This window comes from Babylonia areolata, chromosome 5 (assembly GCF_041734735.1).
Source record: "Babylonia areolata isolate BAREFJ2019XMU chromosome 5, ASM4173473v1, whole genome shotgun sequence".
NCBI classification, from domain to species: Eukaryota; Metazoa; Mollusca; class Gastropoda; order Neogastropoda; family Buccinidae; genus Babylonia; species Babylonia areolata.
Genome location: NC_134880.1, coordinates 35391304 through 35409189, shown reverse-complemented (window position 1 = coordinate 35409189; position 17886 = coordinate 35391304). Strand labels below are relative to the sequence as shown.

Below are 17886 nucleotides of genomic sequence, written 5' to 3'. Positions count from 1 at the left end.
ATTAATCCACTGATTGGTTTTGTCAGTCGTTTGGTTTGTTTTGTTTCATTTCTTCGAGCTGTAACCCGTCCTAAGTGGGATGGTTGTAACTGGTCAGTTAGGCATAGTCTCTTCATTCCTGTTGACAGATTCAGAGAATAGACTGATTGGGATCAACGTGGTTGTTTCTCGTGTAATGAGGATGGCGATGCGTTGTGCTGTCTTCAGTGGATAGGACGGTAAACTTCTTTTTCTTCTTCTTCTTCTCGTTCGTTAAATGGACAAATCACGGGTCACACAGGTGACAACGTAGCCTAAAGGATATTATCACAAAAAAACAACAACAAAAAACAAATCAAAACAAACAAAACAAAACAAAAAAAAACCCAAACAAGTGGTACTACTCTCTGGAAACGTGGAGCCATACGAAATGTACACCAATAAAAACAGTGGCGACAAATAATGCAATAATACAATAATCATAATGCGAGAGAGAACTCAGTACTCAAAACGTTTTTATTCAAGGATTAAGACTTTAGGCATAGCCTATTCTTCCAATCTGTCTTTGCTAATCTACATCTATTAGAAATAGCACACACATAAATGAAGGGAAAAGGTATTCATGCAGAAGGAAATACTGAAAGAACCCCCCCCCCCCCGCCCCCCCACTCCCCCCCACCCCCCACACAAATACACACTAAGATTGACAGATGGATAGTAAAGTGTGTCACAGAGAGAGAGAGAGAGAGAGAGAGAGAGAGAGAGAGAGAGAGAGAGGGGGGGGGGGAGAAAGAGACAGAGAGAGAGAGATGCCATCAGTATACACGTTCCAGAAACATCCGGGTGTTTAAAAAGTACAGTATTGTTACTGCCTATGAAATCTACGTATGGCAAGTGCAACATACTACAGTAACTTCCACCATCACCAATATTACTTGGACATTTGTCGCGCTTATGATAGAAGGAAATGAATGAATCTATGCATGCATAAAAAATAGTACTCCCCCCCCCCCCCCCAACAAAAAAGAAGAAAAGAAGAATTTTTTTTTTTTTAAAGGACAAAAGAAGCAAAACAAAACAAGAAAAAAATGAGAAAGCAAGAAAAAGAACGAGAGAGACAAACAGAGAAACAGACAGGCAGACAGACATGAGTAGATAAGATAGAGAGAAGAGAGAGAGAAGAAAGAGAAAGAGAGAGAAAGATACGGAACGGAACGAAACGGAATGGTTTATTCACTTATAGGCCTCAGCCCCACGTGAAGGGGTACACATGAACATTGTGCAAACAAGTATAAATAGAGAGAGAAAGATAGAAAGACAGAGAGAGAGAGAGATTCCAGATTCCAGATTTTAAATGGTTTAATGTTCATAAGTCATCAGACTCTTACCATTGTCAACAAGAACAGACAGTATTCAAGTACATTAACATTTTGCTTGGACTCTGAAATATGCAATCCTATAATTTACTTAGCTGACATGTGAGAGATTCAAGATTCAAGATTCAAAAACTTTATTACTCAAGGATAAAGAGAGAGAGAGAGAGAGAGAGAGAGAGAGAGAGAGAGAGAGAGTAAACAGACAAACAGACGCAGGTGGCATGTAGGTTGACGGACAAACAGACATGGCGATGTCCCAAAGATGCACCAACACAATAACAGAACTATTGGCTGCGCCACGTGTCCAAACCACCATCGATTTAAAACCTTGCCAGTTTGTGTGTGTGTGTGTGTGTGTGTGTGTGTGTGTGTGTGTGTGTGTGTGTGTGTGTGGTTGTGCAAGCTCATGGTATTCCTGTACATTCCCCATGATGACTACCACAGATCAAGAACAATACATTTCTTGTTACATGGTCAGGTCAGATAGATATATCTGCTACTGGTAACCTGGATCCCAGTACTACCTGTCACAGGGTCGAATTGCTGGCGACTAAACCAGCACCCCCACCAGTCCTCTCAGGAGGATGGTGAGGAGGGTGGCTAGACACCCTGGTGGAATTAATTGACCCACCAAAGGGCGCCAGCTCTGGAGAGCTACCTGCGGTCACATAGCTAAGGGAGTAATCCCTGACAGAAAATCCGGTGTGGGGCCCCTATGGTGGTTGGATGGCAAACTTTGTCACTTTCCGGCAGCTCCTGCGGCCGCGTTGGCACCAAATCGTAACAGCCTTGCTGTTCCTTTGGATCTGTCAGCGAGGTGGAGAGGGGGGACAAGCTGCATGGCCAACAGCCGGTCTTCCATATTACATTGCCCAGGCTTATATCCGTCCATCCATCCACAAACACCTTGCACCTGAAACCTGGAGAGGACACTCCAGCTTCGCTGCTAGCAATAGCGTCGGAACAACACGTGAGTTTCAGTTTCAGTTTCAGTAGCTCAAGGAGGCGTCACTGCGTTCGGACAAAACCATATACGCTACACCACATCTGCCAAGCAGATGCCTGACCAGCAGCGTAACCCAACGCGCTTAGTCAGGCCTTGAGAACACACACACACACACACACACACACAAAAAAAAAAAAAAAAAAAAAAAAAAAAAAAAAAAAAAAACCAACGGGGGAATAAATAATAGATAAGCTTGCATAAATAAATAAATAAATAAATAAATAATAATTATAATATAGAAAAAGGTAGTAGTAATAATATTAGTAATACTAATAAAATGATAATAATAAAACATAAATAAATAAATAAATAAGACAACAATGGTGATAAATAAGCAAATAAATGTAAAATATGAAGACACACATTCACACATACACCCACACATGCATAACAGAAATGCACCAGACATGCAGTTTCACATATATGAAAGCACAGTCAAATACATATAAACGTACATGAGCTCCAACACACACACACACACACGCATTACCGTGCACCTCCTCTACCCCCCTCCTCCACACACTCATTTCTAGTCTAAGTATCGCAGCTTCCACGGCACACACACACACACACACAAACACACACTCACAGAGATGAACACTTACTTGTACAAGCACATATGAAAGCACAGTCAAATACATATAAACGTACATGAGCTCCAACACACACATACACACACACACACACACACACATTACCTTGCACCTCCTCTACCCCCTCCTCCACACACTTATTTCTAGTCTACGTATCGCAGCTTCCACGGCACACACACACACACACAAACACACACTCACAGAGATGAACACTTACTTGTACAAGCACACACACATACGCCCATATCTCCCACCCCCAACCCCACACACGTACATACAAAGATATATATATATATATATATATATATATATATATATATATATATATATATATATATATATATATATATATATATATATATACACGTTCCAATATCCTGTTGCTCCCACAGTGTAGGCATGCATACACTCACATACCTCATCCTCTACCCCACCTCCCCCCGCACTCCCACCTCCCCTCACACACACACACACACACGTACACATATCTCTCCTGACACTTGTGTGCAATTTCACTCTCGCGCATTCACAAACGCACTCAAAAGCACAGACCCACACATACACACAAACACACACAGCCGCCACTGACTGGCCGCAAGAGGGATGGGAAAAGATCTCTGATGCCAAGAACGTGGCATCTAGTGTGTTGCTCGGTCTATTGTATTTGGAAAGGCCCACAGAGACTCTGTTCCGTTTTGAAGAAATTTGCGCAATGTTGGTTTGGAAATGATGCCGATATTTGTTTGATTTGCAAAGCATCGTGCTCTACCTTTCATGTTAGATTTGCGGCCGCTCCCTCTCTCTGCTTTTATTTCTTTGAGGCGATCAATGGTGTGATGGCCTTGTACCTGTTCTTTTTGGTATTCTTTGACTTTTCTGAGGATTTCCGATTTTCCTAGATGTAGGCTGCTCGTTGGTGTTGCGTTACCAGCAAGTCTGTCAGCTCGCTCATTTCCCTTAACACCTGCATGTCCCGGGCAGTATGACCATGTGAGTTTTTTAATCTGAAAGTTGCGCATTGCGTTATGCCACTCTGGGCTTCCCATTCCGTTTTCAATTTTCTGTATGAGGTTCATTGAGTCGGTTAGGATCATGGCATGTTGGTTTCCGGGCGTATGGAAGGACGATAGCCACTGGAGGGCATGTGTCACGGCTTCAACTTCCATCGTTAGGCTGGAGGTTGTGACTTTGTAGGCAGCATTCTCTTCCCAAATTGTTTTTCCATTTTGTTTCGCAGTGAATCCCCAGCCAGACTGGTCTTTGGTGACTGAGCCATCTGTGTATATGATGATGTCCTCTTCTTTACTGTTTTCTTCTATAAGCAGCTTCACTTCCGCATCAGTTTTGCCCTCTGGCCATTCCCGACAATGTCTTCCTAGAGTGGGTGAAATGACTGTGTTGAATAGATGGTTGAGGTTTTCGGGGTTTTTCTCCCATTCTTTTGTTTCTTTCAGGTCTTGAAGTCGGCATACTAGCTGGATTGTGTCTTCTGCTTGCCCCATCCATGATCTTCCTCGTCCTAGACGGCTGCCTTTTTGTTCTTTGACTGCGTCATGCAGTGGGTTTTGAGGGTTTTCTAATGCTTTGAAGTAGGTCTTGACCTGTTCTAACACGTGAAGCAACCGGTTATAAGTTAGCGCTCGATTGGCGTAGAGCCGCCGACGCCAGGGGTTGCTTCTGACGGTGGGAGGGACCCTCGCGTCCCACTGGACAGCTACCGCCCGCCCAAGCTGGGCAGCCCCCAACCGGTTAGGTGCTGTCCCGCCACGACTTGCCTTCTTATATGGGTGTATGAAGCTTAGGAGAATATCCGACAAGCAGGTCGTTAATTTCCACCCCAGGCAAAAAAAAAAAAAAAAACCTTCAAGAAACGGATCAACAATGAAACTGGCCTGTTGGAATGTCCGGACAATGATGCCTGGGCTCTCCCAAGATCTGCAAGACATCAGCGACGCCAGAAAGACGGCCGTCATAAACAGCGAGCTGAAGAGACTAAATGTAGACATTGCCACTCTGCAGGAAACACGGCTGGCTGACTCAGGAACACTAAAGGAGAGGGACTACACCTTCTTCTGGTAAGGAAAGAGAGTACGGAGTAGGCTTTGCAGTCAGGAACAGCCTTCTGAACATGATCGAACCAGGCAGCAGCGGTTCAGAACGACTATTGACTCTCCGCCTCAACACCTCCGAAGGCTATGTCACTCTCGTCAGCGCATATGCTCCAACACTGTCCGCCTCTCCAGGCGCCATGGATGAGTTCTACGAAAATCTCGCATAAGCCATAAGGAACATCCCCAGGACAGAACAACTTTTTTCTCCTGGGCGACTTCAATGCCAGAGTGGGTGCAGACAACGATTAGTGGCCCTCCTGTCTCGGTTCCTTTGGAGTGGGGAAAATTAATGAGAATGGACAGCGACTACTTGAGTTTTGTACCTGCCACGAACTGTGCATCGCCAACTCCTTCTTCAAGACGAAGCCCCAACACAAAGTCTCCTGGAGGCACCCGCGCTCAAAACATTGGCACCAACTGGATCTGATCCTAGTAAGACGAGCTGCCATCAAAGACCTCCACACTCGCTCTTACCACAGCGCAGACTGCGACACGGACCACTCTCTGGTATGCTGCAAGATCAGACTGCAACCAAAGAAGTTCCACTGCTCAAAGAAACAAGGGAACTCTCGCATTGACGTCAGCAAGATGTCTCAGCCAGACCTTGTAGAACAGTTCACAGAGGCTTTTGAGAGAGAATTCGATGCATTGCAGCCCAGAGACTATGCCACAGAAAGATGGGAAACGCTACGAGACACCATGCACCGCATTGCCATGGCCACCTTTGGGAAGAAAACTGCGAAGTCCCACGACTGGTTTGAGGCCAAATCATCAGAGATGACTCCCAGTATTGAGGCCAAGCGCGCTGCACTCACTGAGTACAAACAGTCACCCAATGAGAAGAATCTGCAAATCCTCAGGGCCGCCAGGAGTAAGGTTCAGTTTAACGCCAGGCGATGTACAAATGAGTACTGGACAGAGCTCAGCGAAGAGATACAAAATGTTGCTGAAAGGGGCAACACCCGAGGGATGTATGATGGTATCAAGAAGGCACTGGGACCAACACAGAGCAAGACCTCCACTGGGGAAGTAATCAACGATCCTAGTCAGCAGATGGAGAGATGGGCAGAACACTACTCTGACCTCTACTCCACAGAAAACATGGTGTCCAACTCAGCCCTCGATGCCATCAAGTGCATGCCGGTCATGGAAGAACTTGACGCACAGCCATCTGAGGACGAACTCAGCAAGGCCATTAACAGCCTGACATCAGGCAAGGCACCTGGCAGTGACGGAATTCCCCCAGACCTCATTAAACACTGCAGGACTACTCTTCTGCATCCTCTGCACACAGTCCTCTGTCAGTGCTGGAATGAGGGAGCTGTACCACAGGACATGAGGGACGCCAAGATTATCACCCTGTACAAAAACAAGGGTGAAAGGAGCGACTGCAACAACTACAGAGGCATCTCGCTTTTCAGCATTGTAGGCAAAGTGTACGCTCGGGTCCTTCTAATCCGCCTGCAGAAACTGGCCGAACGCGTTTACCCGGAATCACAGTGCGGTTTCCGAGCAGAGAGATCCACGGTAGACATGATCTTCTCCCTTCGCGAAATCCAGGAGAACTGCAGAGAGCAGAGGATGCCCCTGTATGTCGCATTCATTGACCTCACCAAGGCCTTTGACCTGCAGTTTAATGGTAGCCTCTCCAAGCCCTTCGACGTACGCAGCGGTGTCAAACAAGGCTGGCCTCACCCGCACCCTATTTGGAATCTTTTTTGCATGCGTTCAGCACAGCGCAAGAAGGGATCTACCTGCGGACCAGATCAGATGGCAGACTCTACAATGTCGCCTGCCTCAGAGCAAGGACAAAAGTCCGTGAAGCCCTCATCAGAGACATGCTCTTTGTTGACGATGCCGCAGTTGTGACCCACACCCAGCGGGACTTGCAGTCACTAATGGACTGCTTCTCCCAGGCCTGCAAAGATTTCGGTCTGACCATCAGTCTCAAGACGACAAATGTCCTAGGCCAAAACACGCCATCTCCACCAGCTATCACCATTGATGACTACGAGCTTGAAGCCATCCATCAATTCACTTAACTTGGGTCAACCATCACCGACAACCTCTCCCTTGACACCGAGATCGACAAGAGGATCGGGAAGGCAGCCACAACGCTAGCCCGCCTCACACAAAGACTGTGGACAAATCCTAAGCTGACCACGAAGACAAGGATGGCTGTATACAACGCCTGCGTCCTCAGCACCTTGCTGTATGGCAGTGAGGCGTGGACCACACATGCTCGTCAGGAGAAAAGGCTCAATACCTTCCACCTAAGCCTACGGCGCATACTCGGCATCTCCTAGCAAGACAAGGTGACAAACACCGAAGTCCTGACTCGCGCTGGCCTCCCGACCATGTATACCATGCTGAGACAGCGTTGGCTGCGCTGGCTGGGCCACATTCGCCGCATGGAAGATGGTCGCATCCCAAAAGAATCCTTTATGGAGAGCTCACCACGGGACAGAGAAGCATCGGCCTCCCACAGCTGAGACACAAAGACGTTTGCAAACGTGACCTGAAGGCACTTGAGATCAACACTGAGTCCTGGCAGGACCTTGCAGATGACCGCAACAGATGGAGAAGCACTCTCAAGAATTAGTGAGAACAAACTGTCAGCTGCTGCAGCAGAAAAGCGAGCTCGCAGAAAAGGGACAGACCAGCATCAGCTTACATATGTGATCGCTGCGACAGAGACTGTCTCTCTCGCATCGGTCTCTACAGTCACAGGCAACGCTGCTTGGTCCAAGCAGACAGCCCAGTTAAACATTAGGTCGGATATACTCTATCCATGGTCAGCCATGACCGAAGGAGGCCTACTACTACTACTATCTGGTCCTTATGTCATGATCACCATCATCGTGATCATCATCATCATCTTCCTTATATCGTCTTCACCACCACCACCACCACCACTACCAAATACACCACCATCATCATCATCAGCAGCAGCAGCAGCAGCAGCAGCAATATCATCATCACTATCTTCATCAGCATCATCAGCAGTCCATCAGTATGTGGAACACATCCCCGTGATGGAAGAACACTAGGCACCACCGCAGAGGACCAACCTTACATGTCCATATTCGATCACGTGAAAAAAGAATTTCAGCTCCTGAAATGAATTTAATTGCTGGGTCGATCCCTGCAGAAAGGCCAGACCAGCTGTTTGTCTTCTTCTCCGGCACTTTTCATTTTTGACGAGAGGTTTGAGAATTTTGTTTGTTTTGTTTTACGAGGACAGGAAAGACACACATATACTGGAAAGAAATGAAAGACAGAATGGAAAACTAATGAAGAGCAGAAAAGAAGATAGGAAAGAAGGATAAAAAAAGAAAGAAAGAGGAAAATAAATGCTGCATGTACAATAAAGCAGGAGCACGACAAAAGAAGATGAGAAATAATAATGAAACACGTGTACGCACGCAGGCATGCATGTACGAGCGCACTCACGTACCCACGCGCGCGCGCGCACACACACACACACACACACACACACACACACACACACACACTGCCACCAACAGCACCACCACCAACAACAACCAACCATTCTCACACCTTCGATTTTTTGGTCTTGTGTTCCAGGTGTTGGCTTCCTAGAGGGGTGTGGACAGCAGTCACCAGAGTCTTGGCATTGACAGACAGACAGACAGTCCAACAGACAGACGAGCGAGCACACGTACCAGCACTACCTGAAGAGGAATGTCAAAGGTGTGAACAAACGGCTGCTGTCTTCTTCTGCCCGCGGCTTCTGACCACAGTCACTACAGCCCACCGCCCTCCTCTCTGACCACAGTCACTACAGCCCACCGTCCTCCTCTGACCACAGTCACTACAGCCCACCGTCCTCCTCTCTGACCACAGTCACTACAGCCCACCGTCCTCCTCTCTGACCACAGTCACTACAGCCCACCGTCCTCCTCTGACCACAGTCACTACAGCCCACCGTCCTCCTCTCTGACCACAGTCACTACAGCCCACCGTCCTCCTCTGACCACAGTCACTACAGCCCACCGTCCTCCTCTGACCACAGTCACTACAGCCCACCGTCCTCCTCTCTGACCACAGTCACTACAGCCCACCGTCCTCCTCTGACCACAGTCACTACAGCCCACCGTCCTCCTCTCTGACCACAGTCACTACAGCCCACCGTCCTCCTCTGACCACAGTCACTACAGCCCACCGTCCTCCTCTGACCACAGTCACTACAGCCCACCGCCCTCCTCTGACCACAGTCACTACAGCCCACCGTCCTCCTCTCTGCACTACTCCACCACAGACCAGTGACCAGTGGCCAGAAGAATGAGAACAAGATGAGGGGCGTGAGGAGGTGGGAAGGGAGAAAGGCATCAGGGGCGGGGAGAATTCAATACAACAGAAATCCACCCGCCGGACAAAACAGCAACAACAACAACATCAATCTGTGTGGACCGGCCAATTTCAGTGATTTAAAGCACATGCTTTTCTTGTGTGTGTAAATGTGGAGAGAAGTTGTAGATCAACGGCAGTTGTGGATCAACATATATATCTTGCTGTTACCTCAGATCTCTAGAAAGGAAAAAAAAAACAGACAAAACAAAACAGAACCATGACAGATACACAGCATGCAGCATATTTAAAAACAAGACGATGACTAGAGAAATCCCGACATGGAGACAGGAAGACATTAACAATTCAGACTGAATGGATTTAAAGCCTAACAAAACCGAGCAAACCGCGTGAGAAATGACAATGACTGATTGCTCACGAAACTTACATTTTCAGCTACCCCACAATGAAAGATGGTCATTAATTTTGAACTATTCGAAAATAGCCCGAAAACCAGTGTATGAATCAGACCAGATCTGTAAATACGTCGAGAACTTTGGCAGCAGATAACCAGTAATTACCAAGCATCGATTTGCAGAGACGCATCCACCCAAACAGCAGAAAGTTCAGAAACCAGCCAACTACTTTAGATGCGAGAGAAAGTGATTTTCCGTTGCGAATAAGAATGAAGAGCAAACAAAATGAACAGAACGTTGTAGAAAAGCTACTTAGCCCATTTCTGCTTGGAGCGAAAGAACATAAGTCCCAAACTTGGGACAGAGTGTACAAGGCAGCTGACCAAACAGCGATGTTGCATGACGTCAGTGATTACACAGTTTAGAAACATACAGGTTGTTTGAATACTGGTGGAACCCCAAAGACAAATGTAAGATCATCGACATTTCGGTCTGGGCTAAAGGAAAGCAAGAGTGGATGTTGAGGAATACCATTTATAACCTTTATGTACCGGGCTACGCAGCATGACTGGTGTTTCAGAAAGTGACAAGACTCAGAAATGCTGGTGAGTAAACGTGACCAATACATCAGATCATTGCAATAATTGGTAAAAAAAAGAAAAGAAAAAAAAAAGAAATAATAATAATAAAGAACTTCAAAATAATTCACATGCATCACAACACCACTAGAACTGGGGTGAGCAGAGGCAGAAAGGAACTGCAGGTGGCAAAGAGATCACACAAAAAAGAACGAAGAAGGTAGAAATAAAAAACACAAGTTTTGACCATTTCAAACCTTAGGGTTAATAACACCCATGTCATCAATCGCGAGTTGTGATGACAAAACGAACTGTCGTAAACGTATTGACGACCTGTAGGGCCCAGTGTTGCTGCTGAAAGGTCCCAGTTGTTGTTGTGATTGTTGTTGCTCCTTCCCCTACCTGTTGTCGTTGTTGTCACGGAGAGCGGTGCCCGGAAGGAGAACCGGATGCCACATTGTGGGCACCCCCAGAGCGAGGCTGGTGTGGCAAAGGGAGAGAACTCCAGCTGCAGTCAGCAGGCGGTAGCGGGCCTTGTGGGCTCTTCTCCGGCCATGACCTCAGAGGACATGGAGGTAGTATGTACCTGTCTCTGTCCGCCCGTCCGTTTGTCTGTCCGTCTGTCTGTGTGTCAGTCCGCCTGTGTGTCTGTCATTCGTTCTTCAATTTTCGCTGGGATTGTGTGTGTGTGTGTGTGTGTGTGTGTGTGTGTGTGTGTGTGTGTTAGAACCCGGATAGGGCCCTTGCGGTTTGCTTGGTTACGAACAAGAGAACCCAGAATGGTGCCAGGGCGGGTAGTGACACGCCCTTGACTGAGGCATGCAGACAGTCAGACACTGCAGGCAACACGTTTTCTGGCCCGGTCATCACACACCAGCAATAAAGTCCTGGCCCAACTGTTTACACACACACACACACACACACATTGCCATTTTAAGTGCAAGAGCTACCAACGAAAATACGACTTGACATTGTGTGAAATTTGAGAACCACTGTTGATGGTTTTCAGAGCGACAAAAAAAAAAACAAAAAAAAAAAAACCCCAAAAAACCACACTTTCGAAAGAATAAAAAAAAACAAAAAAAAAACAACCCAAACAAACAAAAAAACACCCAAAAAACAACAATTAAAAAAAAATAAAACAAACAAACAAACAAACACACACACACACAAAACAAAAACAAACATCAGATGTCTGTATCAAAGGGAAAAACGAGGGTCAGTTCTACTGTCTACTTTCCGACACTGTGTTACAGGGTTGTTTGTGGCGGGTGGTGGTTCCACTTGCCGAAGCAGTTTCGCAAGGCTGACCGTTTTTTTTTGTTTTGTTTTTTGTTTTGTTTTGTTTTTTTATTTATTCATACATTTCTGTGCTGCTGTGTTTCGTTTCGTTTATTTATTTATTTTTTCTTTATAATTTCATTTGAATTTAATCTAATTTGATTTTATATTCAGTTTTATTTATTTCATCGTTTTGGATAAAAGCATTCGGCAAAACAGATAGACGCTTTGCTCCCCACTGGGTATTCGTTGATTAATCAACAGACATAAAAACAGTGTGCGGTTCCTCTAATCGTGTTGTTTTCAGCTGACTTCTTGCCTAACGACCACAGCGAAATGCTTTTTCCCCCACCATCTGCACCGCTTCAGTGGCATTACTCCCACGCCACTCATTCCGAGTTCCCCATACACAGCCACACCCGGGTTCGTCTGTCGCAGTCCCAGCGCCGGCAGTCCGCAGGGAACCATCGATGTTAGGTCACCAGAGGAGATCCTGCACTGCTATTGAGGCACTTGGGTGATGCCTGTTCTGACTGAACGTACTCAGGACACAACCTGCTAAGCCCCCTACTGACGACAATAATGGCTTAGTTGGGTTGCCGGAGCCAGTGAACCCTCCCCCCATTCCCCCCCCCCAACACACACACACACCACACCACACCACATCATATTACACCACATCACATCACATCACACCACATCACATTGCATCACACTGTGCAGGTGGTGGTGGCCAAGATCGTCTCCCTGCTGGTGCTGACCATCCTCATCACACCACATCACATCACACCACATCACATCACATCACACCACACCACACATCACATTACACCACATCACTCCACATCTCATCACATCTAATCACATCACACCACATCACATCACACCACATCACATCACACGCCACCACATCACACGACACCACATCACATCACATTGCATCACACCACATCACATTACATCACACTATGCAGGTGGTGGTGCCCAAGATCGTGTCCCTGCTGGTGCTGACCACATCACATCACATCACATCACACCACATCACATCACATCACATCACACCACATCACATCACACCACAACACATCACATCACATCACACACCACATCACATCACATCACACCACACATCACATCACATTACACCACATCACTCCACACCACATCTCATCACATCACATCACATCACACGACACCACACCACATCACATCACATTGCATCACACCACATCACATTACATCACACTGTGCAGGTGGTGGTGGCAAAGATCGTGTCCCTGCTGGTGCTGACCATCCTCATCACATCACATCACATCACATCACACCACATCGCATCACATCACACCACATCACACCAAATCACACCACACCACACCACATCACACCACATCACACCACATCACACCAAATCACACCACATCACATCACATCACACTGTGCAGGTGGTGGTGGCCAAGATCGTGTCCCTGCTGGTGCTGACCATCCTCATCACATCACATCACATCACATCACATCGCATCACATCACATCACACCACATCACACCAAATCACACCACACCACATCACACCACATCACATCACATCACACCACATCACACCAAATCACACCACACCACATCACACCACATCACATCACATCACACTGTGCAGGTGGTGGTGGCCAAGATCGTGTCCCTGCTGGTGCTGACCATCCTCAGCGTGCTGGCGGGACTCTTGCCCCTCAGGCTGCAGCAGCACGTTCCCCAGCTCTTCACGCGCCAGCGACAGACCGCGGACTACTTTCTCTGCGGACTCAGATGCCTTTCCGGAGGCGTGTTCCTCGCCACAGGATTCCTGCACCTGCTTCCGGACACCAGGGACAAAATGGCCGCCGTGCTGGTGAACCTGGGGTCGCGCACTAAGTATTCTGTGACAGAGCTGCTGATTATGGTTGGTAAGTCGTGAAATAACGATAACAATGAGGTTTTTGTTTTTGTTGTTTTTATAAAGAAAGGGGAAGTACGGACTGTGTGGTAATTTGTGTGAGGAACTTAATTCATGCCCAATGTAAAAAAAGATCCTTTGATATGAAAGGTCTTAAACAAAAATTGAAAAACAGTGTCCTATTGAATCATTTACTGTTCTTTTTGTTTTCTGGGTAAACATTGAAACAATCAATAATATTGACGATCACAACAGCACCAACAATAATGATGATGATGATGATGATGATGATGATGATAATAATAATAATAATAATAATAATAATAATAATAATAATAATAATAATAATAATAATGACAGTGATGACAACAACAACAACACTCACAGTTGGACCAACAGCACTCACAGTTGGACCAACAGCAAAGTGAGGGCTGAGTGATCAATGGCTTCTCCACTGCAGTGGGGAGTCATTAACAGCTTGGTCTTTTGTTGAAGACTATGAATCTGAAATTAGGAGGCAAGATTGCACTGGCTCTTGGTGCTGCAGCCTTGGGGACTAGTTGGCCTTTGGGAACCATCCCAACGCCGACTGTCCTAAAAACCCTCTTGGCCAAGAGAGTGGAGATGTAACTTGGGCAAGTCACTCCACTATAATCAAATCCTAGCCCAGATATTTGGGACAGCAGTTGCCTCCCTCTTCTGTTCTGGTAATGAACTCAGACACGAGTGACTATCTTGCAACAACAACAAGACAGACTTACAATCAATCCTCCCAGACAGGAGAAATAGTTATAAACACAAATATGCATGCTTTCAAGTACTATCCGTCTATGTGTCTGTCTCTCTGTTGTCTCTCTCCGTCTTTGTCTTTGTCTCTCTCTGGCTCGCGTGCGCTTACTTGCTTGTTCTGATATTTCTTCTTCTTTTTTTCATTAAATTGGTAAGTGTAGCTCACTGTCGGTGATGTATTCACACGTCCTGAAACAGTCTGAAGCGATATTCTATTTGTCGTGTTGTTGTTGCTGTTATTGTTGTTGTTGTTGTCAATGATGACAGTGATGGTGACGATGAAGGTGATCATGATGGTCATAGTGATGGTAATTATCATGATGGTGATGTTAATGATGACCATGATGATGACGACAATGCATATTACGTAGAGAAAATAACACAAGAACTTTTGAAAAAAAAGAAGAAAGAATGAAAAACGAGAGACAGAAAGAAAGAAATAATAGAAAGAAAGACAGAAAATGAAAGAAAGACACATAAAACAGACAGAACGCAAGAACAAAAATAAAAACTCAAAGACACGTACCCAGACACCCCTCCCCCCCCCCCCCCCCCCCCCCCCCACACACACACACAGACATCCCCCACCCATCCCCCCACACACACTCACAAACACACACACACACACACTCTCTCTCTCTCTCTCTCTCTCTCTCTCTCTCTCTCTCTCTCTCTCTCTCTCAAACACACACACATCTACTTAGCTGGCCGGGTGAAGTCTTCGCCGTAATTGAAGAAGTGTCTTCTTTTCACTGGAGCGCTGAAGAGGTGACGACCTCCGGCTGGTGAAGTCTGTAGAGGAAGAAGACTCCGTGTAGTGAGCAGGTTGAGTCGTGGAAGACGACTCCACAACGGAACGGAAGGTTCTGCGCCGGAACATATAGTTCTTCAGGGGTAGGGTCACAGTCTTTAGAAAAAAAAAAAAACCCTCAAAACCTCCTCGCATCAGTTCTTTCTTCTATTTTCTGGGCCGGTCTGGAGCTGGACACGACACAGGGGAACATCTGGCCTAAGTTTCTTAGTTCTTTATACTCATTATAATACAAGAACAGCACGGAAACAAATGAGATAGGCACGAACAAAACGCCAGGAATAAAACATGAAATACACTGGACGTTTTGCCAATAGGCCTTAGGCAGCTTAAATTATCATCAGTGATTATCAAACCAACTAATAACGCAATAGCTAATTTACAGTTCCTTCCCTTTTGAACGCAATTCCTAACTAGCTCCCGTTCCCTTTAGGTCTATACTTTTCTGGATCTCTAAATCTTTAGATCCCAAGCAAATCCTAAATAAACGATGAAATAATCTTTCGTTCTGCTTCCATCTTGGTCACCTTACCATTACATTAACTTTACTACAAGAATATGAAAGAAATACTGAGAGATCCAAAATAGTCAATGAGCCAACCCATTTTGGCGAGCTCACTCATTTTCTCCCAGGGAGAAAATCATAAGAATACAAAAAAAAAACCACATGAAATTAAAACAATTATTTCAAAATAAGTCCATTCATTCTCTAGATCAATATCATCCTATAGATAAAATTCATAAATTCAATCAATTCTTTCACCTCTTAATTTCAACAAAATACTTCAGCTCACGAAATTCCGTTTGATCGTGAATGCAGTTACAGACGCATTGGCGACGACGCGATAATATTCCGTAGAGTTGCGTCATCCTTTGCTTTCCGTACTTTTGATTTTATTTATAGTCTGTTCAGCTAAGATGATGTAATTTTGACGTCACGTAGATGCGCGATTTCGGCGAGGCGCGTTTCCTTGTTACAAATACACACACGCGCACGCACGCACTCACGCACGCACTCTCACAAACACACACACACACACACACACACGCACTCTCACAAACAACACCCCCCTCACCCCTCCGCACATACACACACGCACACACACTCACACTCACTCACTCACCTCCTCTGTTATAAATGCTGCTCTGACATGAAACCCACCTATCTCCAGTTCTGTCTCAAGATTGCTTTTGCTCTCGTTATTTTTGTGCTGACAACAATTCCCTCCAGCTTGAAACGGCGTGTAAACACCGTATCTCCTTTCCCTTTCCACCTTAATCATCAGTTCTGTATTAAGAGGAGTGATTCACCAGTTTGGCATCGCTTTGAACCTGCGTGCCTCGCTTGAAGAAAACGAAGAGAGCTCTCTTGCTTGAAGTGCACTGCCATTCAAAGCGTGCTCCGTCTATCACGTTACGTTGCTATCGTCTGCTTGCTGTTTGCTCCTGTCTCAATTCAGAATACGTCCCTCACTACTTTGTTCTCCTTTGTTTTTGATCTTGCTCATCTTCGTCTTGTCCTTCTTATTGTTATGGTTCTGTTGATGTTGTTGTTGTTGTTGTTGTTCTTCTTCTTCTTCTTGTTCGTCTTGTCTTTTTTGTTTGTTTGTTGTTGTTTTCTTTTGCTTTTGTTTTGTTTTTATTTTTTTCTTCTCTTCTACCTGTTGTCTGTTACGATGATGATGACGTTGGCGATGGTGATGTTGATGATGACGACAACAACGACGACGATGAAGTAGATGATGATGATCATGATGATGTGTATATGCGTGTTCGTGCATGGGACAGAATGATAGTGCTTCTACACTTTGTATATTTTTCATAAGAATACCAGTGCTGACTTCTGCACTTTGTTTTGTTTTTCTATGAGAATACCAGTGCTAACTTCTGCACTTTGTTTTTCTATGAGAATACCAGTGCTGACTTCTGCACTTTGTTTTGTTTTTCTATGAGAATACCAGTGCTAACTTCTGCACTTTGTTTTGTTTTTCTATGAGAATACCAGTGTTGACTTCTGCACTTTGTTTGTTTTTTGTTTTTGTTTTTGTGTTTTTTTTCTATGAGAATACCAGTGCTGGCGTCTGCACTTTGTTTATTTTTCTATGAGAATACCAGTGTTGACTTCTGCACTTTGTATATTTTTCTATGAGAATACCAGTGCTAAGTTCTGCACTTTGTTTATTTTTCTATGAGAATACCAGTGCTGACTTCTGCACTTTGTTTTTTTGGTTATTTTTCCTATGAGAATACCAGTGCTGACTTCTGCACTTTGTTTATTTTTCTATGAGAATACCAGTGCTGACTTCTGCACTTTGTTTATTTTTCTATGAGAATACCAGTGCTGACTTCTGCACTTTGTATATTTTTCTATGAGAATACCAGTGCTGACTTCTGCACTTTGTTTTTTTGTTGTTGTTTTTTTTCTATGAGAATACCAGTGCTGGCTTCTGCACTTTGTTTATTTTTCTATGAGAATACCAGTGCTGACTTCTGCACTTTGTTTTTTTGGTTATTTTTCCTATGAGAATACCAGTGCTGACTTCTGCACTTTGTATATTTTTCTATGAGAATACCAGTGCTGAATTCTTTTACGGAGGTTATCAGTATCCGTATTGCTTTTGAAAATGGTTTGGTCATATCCAAACTGTGTTCCTGCTGGGAAAGCGATTCATAGTGTATACCTCATTCGTTTTGCTTTGTTTCTTTCCATG

The 17886-nt window shown here is 45.2% G+C and overlaps 1 protein-coding gene across 1 annotated transcript in view; it reads left to right on the top strand.

The window, feature by feature from the left end:
* The first annotated feature begins 9466 nt into the window (after positions 1-9466).
* The window catches only part of LOC143282255 (uncharacterized), a 12988-nt gene continuing 4568 nt past the window's right edge, over positions 9467-17886 (top strand). The window contains exons 1-2 of the mRNA XM_076587854.1: positions 9467-10945; positions 13303-13585. Coding sequence (XP_076443969.1) covers positions 10820-10945; positions 13303-13585 — 409 coding nt within the window. The 5' untranslated portion in view covers positions 9467-10819. The remainder of the gene's footprint in view (positions 10946-13302; positions 13586-17886) is intronic.